The sequence below is a fragment of the Sinocyclocheilus grahami genome, unplaced genomic scaffold, assembly GCF_001515645.1.
Source record: "Sinocyclocheilus grahami isolate Dianchi unplaced genomic scaffold, SAMN03320097.WGS_v1.1 scaffold175.1, whole genome shotgun sequence".
Classification (NCBI taxonomy): domain Eukaryota; kingdom Metazoa; phylum Chordata; class Actinopteri; order Cypriniformes; family Cyprinidae; genus Sinocyclocheilus; species Sinocyclocheilus grahami.
The window spans coordinates 1,098,739-1,107,301 of NW_015505354.1; the positions used below are offsets into that span (position 1 = coordinate 1,098,739).

Consider the following 8,563-nt stretch of genomic DNA (forward strand, 5'->3'; position numbering starts at 1 on the left):
GCAGTAATTAAAGCAAAAGGAGCCCCTACCAAGTATTGAGTACATGTGCAGTAAATGAACATACTTTCCAGAAGGCCAACAATTCACTAAAAATGTTTTTTTTTATTGGTCTTATGAAGTATTCTAATTTGTTGAGATAGTGAATTGGTGGGTTTTTGTTAAATGTGAGCCAAAGTCATCACAATTAAAAGAACCAAAGACTTAAACTACTTCAGTCTGTGTGCATTGAATTTATATTTTATTTATTTTATTTTTGCTGAACCAAACCAGACAGTTATTGAAGTGCACAGTACAGACTCAATGACGGCTGAGTAGAACTGTTTCAGCAGCTCCTTGACTTTTGAGATTTTCTAAAAGAATTTCTCATTTCTGAACACATAATCTGTATAAGACAAGTTTGTACAATATGTAGTTGTAGTTTTTGCATCTTTTCTGCAAAGATATTTAACAAGTGATTTGTTTAACATTTACATCATGTTGACAACTTCATGTGTGCTGCACTTGGAATATAATTTTCTTTAACTAGAGGGTTAATAAAGAAAAAGTAACTTGAATCATGTTGTAGTTACATTTTCAAGTTGTCTAGTTAAAAATCGTAAAAAATTGAAAATCGGTCAAACATTCTGGAAAAATCGAGATTTAAATTTTTTGCAAAATCGCCCAGCCCTACCTGATCTTTTACTGCTCAGTTCAATTAGTTAGATTGATGAACAAATACATAAAATAAGTTAATATGTACTCTACTGGTAATATGGTTTTATTATATAATTATTTCACAAATGCTTATAGATCATTAAACGTTTTGGTAACACTTTAATGCATAAACTAACACAAACTAACAATGAACAATATATTTTTACAGCATTTATTAATCTTTGTAGATGTTAGTTAATAAAAATGTTCATTAATTCACAGTACATTAACTAATTTTAACAGATGCAACTTTACATTTTAATAATAAAATTAACAACAACTGAAACCTTATTGTAAAGTGTTACCACAGTTTTGTATATTGTTCTCTCTCTCTTTGTGTGTGTGTGTCTGTGTTTCACACTCTTGATGTTATAGTGTAACCCTTTCATTGCTGTAACCCTTAAAACCAGACTGCCAGAGGGTTACTGTAAATGCATGTGCCCGTTGTGCACCGTTTTCCTGATGCCACCGGGGTGGTGGCTGCACTCGTGGCTTGGGCCCGTCATCGCTGCTTGCAGCTATATTTGTTCTCCAAAGTGAATTGCATTTTTGCGAGCCTAAACATGCTCAAACTTGAATAAGAAAATTTTATTTATTTGCTTAGCAGGGGTTTTCCTAATAAAATTCTTATAAACAGTGACGTGAGTACTGTTGGGGAAACATTATTATTCAGATATATACTTGGCATGTATTTGAAAATAAACTGCAGAAATAAAGAAGGAATTTAAACAGCCAATTTAGATTAAAAATTGTTGAATTACAGAGATTTTCTTTTTCAGATTATTAAATCGGTGCTTTTTTTTTTTTTTTTTTTAATAAAATCATATTTTGATATTATGTAATGCTCTCATATGCAGTCTGTATTTTTCCTTTTTTATTGCTAGTCATTATGATTTTTTTTTTTTTTACAAATTTTTTTTATTGCATTTTATTGTTTAATTTAAGGACAAACTAAGGTTACGATTTGAGATACTTAATGTGCAAAGAACCAACACAGACGCTCATTTTTAATTCATCCCCTCAGCTCAACAGGAAGTGACATGAAAGGGAGGGGCAGAGGTTTCTGGGAGGTTTAGCATTTATAAGGATAAACATGAAATTTTAACGACAGGAAATTGGCCTCATGGGCTCAACCTCCGTCTTTATTTGATGTCTCCCCTGCCGTTTCCCCTCCTACAGCTGTGTACATGTGTGTGTGCTGTATTTAGAGCCATTCGCTCTCCGCAGCTAACTTCTATAATAGTGTCTTCCTCTGGAGCGTTTTTTGCACGTTTTTGTTTTTAAAGCACTGTTTTACATAGGTAGTGTTACATCTGTTCATTCCATACGAACGCATTAGCTGAGCATGTTTGAATGGATTTGAGTGTCTACAGTGGCAGTATTTACAGTCAAGAGTCTCTTAGAGTAGGAGAGCCTGTGTGGAGTTGTGTGTGAAGTATTTTTCACTCTTTAGCTTTGGTGTGTGTCTGTGTGTTTTGAGCTTAATTAAAGTTCCTGCAGAAAAGGTCACATCAATTAAAGCCTGAGGGGTGGACCTTCAGTCGGCATGGTTACGCGGCTGCATAGCAACCCAAGGGATGGTCAGTTCCTGCTTTAATAAAGCCCCACATTTTCTGACTAGCTCGTTAACAGTATCCGACTCGCCAGCATTTAGAATCCTAATTACCCCGTCTTCTATCACATGATCAAGACGAGCAACCCTGATTGGTCCACTGGGAGGAAATTTGTGCTGAACTTTTTTATTTAAATCTCCCCTCTTATTGTAACTGAAATTTGAGAAATAGTTACTGAATTTAGACTATCCTATATATATATGGGATCCCTCTGTCTTACTGACTTAGTTTTTTTTAATGTTCATAATGGCATTTTTAATGTTCATAATAATGATTAGGCAGTAATTACATCTATTCCTGGTTCTCTCTTGTTGCAGTGGTCCGGTTCCAGTTTTGGTGATGAGTCTGCTCTTTATCGCATCTGTATTCATGCTGCACATCTGGGGCAAATACACCCGCACCTAAACCTGCATGACCTCTGGACTCTATATATAATTTTTTTTTTTTAAGGATCCTAATGAGATTTGGCAGTAATTCCATTGATTTCTCTTTCTCCCTTGTTGCAGTGGTCCGGTACCAGTTTTAGTGATGAGTCTGCTCTTTATCGCCTCTGTTTTCATGCTGCACATCTGGGGCAAATACACCCGCTCCTAAACCTGCACGACCTCTGGACTTCGACCCTGAAGCCTGTCACTGAATCTTAAGCCATTGGACTCGGACCAAACTCTGACCATCAACACCCCAATCCCTTTTCCTTTATTAAAACCTCAGTTTCAAGGGGTTTTCACCCCCACACAAGTTTACCCAGCCACTACAACCATTTGGTCATTTAAAAACCATGAGTTTTTGCTTTTTTTTTTGCTCACCAGATCAGGACAACAATTTTTTTTTTTGTTAAACGTTTGTACAAACTAATATGTAAAATTGTACAATACAATGCTGTAAAACGTCACTGGTGTTGTTCTTTCATCTACAGTGGGGGAAAAAAATGAGAGGGTGTGATTTGCATCACAGGGCATAATTTGCATATCTTCAGTTTGTGGCATAAGAAGGGGTTGTATGCAAATGTGCATTCCAGACATGCTGTTAGTGCACACCCGTCTCTGAGCGTGATGCAATATTTGCTATTACCCCAATTCCATTGAACCTGCAGCTATGTCCCATCAATGCAAAATCAAATGTCCCTGTGCAAACCTAAATCTTTCTCTGCAACAAATATATACAAAGGGATCTTTAAAAACGGAGAATTTCTTTAAATCAGAGCTATTCAAATTTCAAAGCTGCATAGTAGGCGGTTTTGCTTTAAATGGCCTGTAAATGTCATATATATTCCTGATCTGTACTAGGTTGGAAGTTTTCTTTCTAGTCTTTACAAGTTTCTCAGCACACCAGAAACCAGAAAATCTTTATCTGCAGGCCAGGCATAGAGTTTCGCTTCTGAGCTCCTTATTTGAATTTGGACATGTTTAACTTGTCTGTAATGTGTAAAGTTCGCTTAACGTAAATAAGGAGTTGCGGTTAATACTAGAACTGTTTAAAGAACAGGCAAGTGGCTATTAAAATATTCGTAGTGACTGGCAGAACTGAAATATACACGCTATATGAATTAATGAGGGACTCGTTTATCTTTTGTGCAGTAGCCTCAGTTAAAACCCTACAGTTTGGCAGAAATCATCTTTATTTGAAGAAAGGACGAATATTTCTTACATTTGAAACACTGAGATACATCTTCGTCAAAAATGACCTAATTTTGTATATAATGACCTACAGGACATAAAGAGCTTGTTGTACATAATGTTCAAAATCAAAACAGGCCATTTAATTTCGACATTTGCCTCAGTGTATGTCATTCAAAAATAGCTAAAGGGCATAGTTTACCAAAAAATAATTAAATAAAAATAAAATCCTTTAGAATTTCTATTCTGGATTATGCAAAATATTTTTTGCTGATAATATCCGCAAATAAAATTGAAGCCTCAACGTCAATCATGATTTCCCCCCACCTGCATTAGATTAGCCTGTAGGAGGCGCTGTGACCCACTCTTACGAGTTAAACAGCCTCTCGGTGTCTGTGCGAAAGTGTTTTGAGTCTGAGTCGGTGTTCTTCATTATTCATGTCCTATCAGAGAGTAAGGTTTCCCTCTGGTTCGTGCTAATCCCAACAGCTAACAACGCAGTCAGAATTACTCAGTATCATCATCCAAAATGGATCCATATGGGCAAGGACTGGTGCATTTGGATGTGTATGAGAGATTTCATGGAGTGTGTTTTAATTGTTGTCTACTGGGCTCTATGTGCTACTTTAGGCCGAGATCCAGTGTTTATGATTAATGCATTAACATACAATTGCATACAGTAAATATACAGTACAGTCTACAACACATTTAAAGAACAAAGTGTCCTGTAACTCGAGAAATTATGTATTTTTTTCAACAATATTTTTTTAATGTTTTCTCTAGGCCTATAATTTCTTATGTATTTTTTTTCATATATTGCACCGTGTATTTTTTTCCACACAAATGTGTGCCCACTAGCATATTAATGGACTAGAGGAAGTCCCATTGAAAGTTTTCAGAATTCTATGAAATTTGATGTGTTTAGATGAGCGTGTTCACAGCTCAAGATTGTTTTTTTCTGTTATATATTTTTCTTTCTTGTAACCATTTCCTGAGCTCTAACCACTGCCTGTGTAGAGGGACAGCCCCAGAGAAACACACTCACAGATATCACCAACAAGAGCTGCATGTAGATGTCTCATATACACAGTTTCAAAAGGTCACATGGCTCATTTTCAATGCAGACACCTTTCTTTCTATTTCTGTCTCACTCACATACACATATATACAGACTTCCTTCCTCGTTTCCTCAGAGAACACACGCGGTCAAGCGTTCACCGCTGTCCTTTAGTGATATCAGTTTCAACACGCTCTCTGTATCAATTCAGTTATATAACTTCAGTTATAATTAAAATTAGAATGAAATTATTTCAAGTAAAAGGGAGTGATGTGGAGGAAACCATAAGTGGAGCGGATCTGTTTGGAAATCCCAGGTTAGCAGTGACAAGTCAAGGTGGAAATGCAGGTTTAGCTCATTTTGAGAGGATGTGGTTCAGGAAAGAGCTCAGTTTGTCTCCGCCCACAAAAGTTGGTAAGGTGGACCCTTCCACTTGGGGAAATTCTGTGTAATTTTGGAACAGGAAAGAGGGGGGAGTGGTCAGGTCTAAATTCAGGTCTAAACGGGGTCCAAAACGCTTTGTGATCCGATGATTCAAACCACATTTGAAGGTAGGCAGAAACGCATGTTACAAAACTGCATTCTTAGTGTAAATGCTAATATGTTGTTTAATAAAAGTTTGCATACGCAAGTGTCAGACATCCATTGTGCTAAAACAAGGGTATTAAACATTGTCGCTAATACATGGCCAATATAAAAACATTTTTCCGTAATGGAACACCTGAGATGGGTGATAAAATCGGGTGCAAACAGGCCTGGTCATGCTCAGCTTTAACCTGCCCCCTTCAAACCATTCTGTCAAAACAAAACATGCTTCATACCATTGATTATTTCTTCATACCATACTTCATGATACCATATTATCATACTTCATACCAGTGTTATTTGAAACACTGTAGACTTGCATTTACATGCACAGTAACCCAGGTGTGTCACATATTACAGCAGAATCTTGTCTAACTTTTGAACTGTCTAATTACAATACAAAAAGTGAAATAAAAACGGGCAAGTGCAGTTTGTCTTCTTGAAAGAGAACTGTAGTGTGAGGACGAGTTTGTAATAGCCATGAGGTGATGATACGGTGACATTTGCATTAGTAGAGCAAGAGACACAGTGGCAGCAAGCCACTCCTTGTCTGTAGGAAGTGGGCCTCCTGCATTCTTTCATTTTTGGACTTACATAACATAAACTGTATTGTGATCTGTGCCAAGGAGATTCACTATGTTCTTAGGAAATAGATAAGAATCACAGAATTGTTACCCTAAATGTTCATGTGTCTGCTCACATTAGACATCTATGTGAATTATTTGTCGTGACCCAGCACATTCACATAGATATGGGTGATTTTTGCTTGACTTCTTCAAACCATGTTAAATGTATTGGAATAAGTACCTGATAAAGGGGTACAAATATTTCTGCAAGATTACATTTCTGATCTTCAAACTGTTACAATATCTCACTTCTATTATTAACTAAATAATTGTAATAACTAAATATAAAGTTGTTTTCTGTAAAATCGCTCTGTAGAATGTTTGGCGTAATGACATCAAAATTGGGGACAGTGTATTTTTTTAAGTATTCATTTATTCATTACAAAAAATGTAGACAAAATCACTGAAAGAAAATATAACGTTTATGTTCTTTGGAAAAAGTGAAAAGTACAAATTCCCTTTTCAAACACTTTTTTTTATATAAATTTAAGAAGTTAAAAAAATTTTTTTGTCTCTAATTGAAAAATCACCCATACCACACACCCTTTGTGGTTATGACACCTTCACCCATTTATGGTTCAGAATGAAGTGTTTAAAGTAAAAAAGAAAGCTGATTGCTGTTCTCCTTTATTAATCTCTATCTTTGATCCTTGAGTCTCTGATGTTTGGGTGTATTTCTGTTTCGTTCTCAGTCTCTGTCCATTCGTGCCTCATGTGCGCGGTGTGTGTTTGTCTGGCAGTGTAGCTAGGGTGTATGGCTCAATGAGTTTGAGCCATATTGGAATTGCCTGCTCTCCTCAGGGAGCCAGAGTGGACAACTGGTGTGGAATGGTGGGAGAAGAGCAGCAACTTCATGACGGGAGTGTGTGTGTGTGGGGTGGGGGTGGGGGGGGAGTGCCTGGTTTTAAAGGATCATATGGTTGATAAAGCATGCAATGGAGAGACAGCCGCTATCGATCCTACACTAAGTCCAATGCTACTGAGGTCCTTTGAGACACACACACACACACAAGAAGAACATTGAGTATGTATGTATCATTGCTGACATTGCTTATATATAATGACAGAAATCTTTCTTCATTTTTGGCATTTTGATATGGTTGCAACTGAATATTCAGTTCAGTGAGTCAGATGTTGATTCAGTAACTGCAGTATCCTTCTGTCAGGATTCGTCATACTGATTCAAACTGATAACTTCTGGTCTTTTTTAATTAACTATGAACAATTCACTAAAAGAGTCAGGTCATAGGAGTCATCTATTCATGAATCAGACTATGCGTTTGAAAATATTTTTTAACCGGATTTAAAAATAACTGTCTCATAAGAGTCATTTGTTTGTCAGTTGAACTACACTGTACTGTATGTTTAGATTCACAGAAAATAACGGGCTCATAAAAGTCATTTGTTTGTCAATTGGACCACACTGATTGTGCAGTATGTTTTGATTTATTAAAAAACAGACTCATAAGAGTCAGTTGTTCAATAATCAGACTACTGTACACTGCACTTTATATTTTGATTCACTAAAAACAGGCTCAAAAGAGTCATTTGTTCATTAGTTGAACTACACTGTGCTGTATATTTTGATTAATTAAAAACAGGCTCAGAAGAAACATTTATTCATCAATCGGACTACATGCCACTGAATTTGATTTACTAAAAGAAACCATCTCATAAGAGTCATTTGTTTGGTTATCAGACTACATTTATTTTTTGATTCACTAAGAAGAACAGGCTCATAAGAGTCATTTGTTCTGTAATCAGACTACACTGCACTTTACATTTTGATGAACTAAAAACTGGCTCAAAAGACTCATTTATTGATCAGTTGGACTAAACTGTGCTGTATGTTTTGATTCACTAAAAAGAATGGGTTCATAAGATTCATTTGTTTGTCAGCTGGACAACACTGGTCACGCTAGTTTTTTTGTCTCACAAGAGTTGTTTGTTTGATAATCATTCTGCAGCCCACAAGGACATTAGAAAGATGTTTCACACTACACTGTATTTTCATTGTATTTTCATTCAATACTACACTGAAGATTCAGCAGCTAGAGAACACCAAAATCAGTGCAGGAAACACTGCGTTATGTAAATTTATTATATGCAATGCAATCCAACTAAAACTAAAACAAAACTAACAGCCAACACATTGATTCATTGCATTCAATGCAACATTAATCAGAGAAGGTGACAAGAGGCCTGCTTAATATCCTGATAAAAAATAAAATAAAATAAAAGAGCAGTTTAATGAATGTCCTTTTAATGGAGAACCTGACGGCCATGTGAGCAAGAGAGCAGATAAACTGACAGAAGACAAGCAAATGATCGCAAGCCAATGAGCTCAATATAATCATTTGATGTAAAGTGATA

The 8,563-nt window shown here is 36.2% G+C and overlaps 1 protein-coding gene and 1 long non-coding RNA gene across 3 annotated transcripts in view; one reads left to right on the forward strand and one right to left on the reverse strand.

Moving 5' to 3' along the window:
* Positions 1-3,198, forward strand: part of LOC107593687 (protein transport protein Sec61 subunit beta-like) — a 10,572-nt gene extending 7,374 nt beyond the window's left edge. Inside the window, exon 4 of one of the 2 annotated variants that reach the window (XM_016283534.1) lies at positions 2,624-2,722. In XM_016283534.1, the coding sequence (XP_016139020.1) occupies positions 2,624-2,711 (88 nt within the window). In that variant the 3' untranslated portion in view covers positions 2,712-2,722. Of the gene's footprint in view, positions 1-2,623; positions 2,723-2,812 lie in introns of those variants that run through there. The other variant, XM_016283533.1, reaches the window with a different exon arrangement.
* On the reverse strand, positions 2,671-2,957 carry LOC107593688 (uncharacterized). Its single transcript, XR_001610110.1, has 2 exons — positions 2,912-2,957; positions 2,671-2,722 (listed from the first exon to the last, which is right to left on the reverse strand). It is a non-coding gene; the product is annotated as an uncharacterized lncRNA (long non-coding RNA).
* Positions 3,199-8,563: the final 5,365 nt, after the last annotated feature.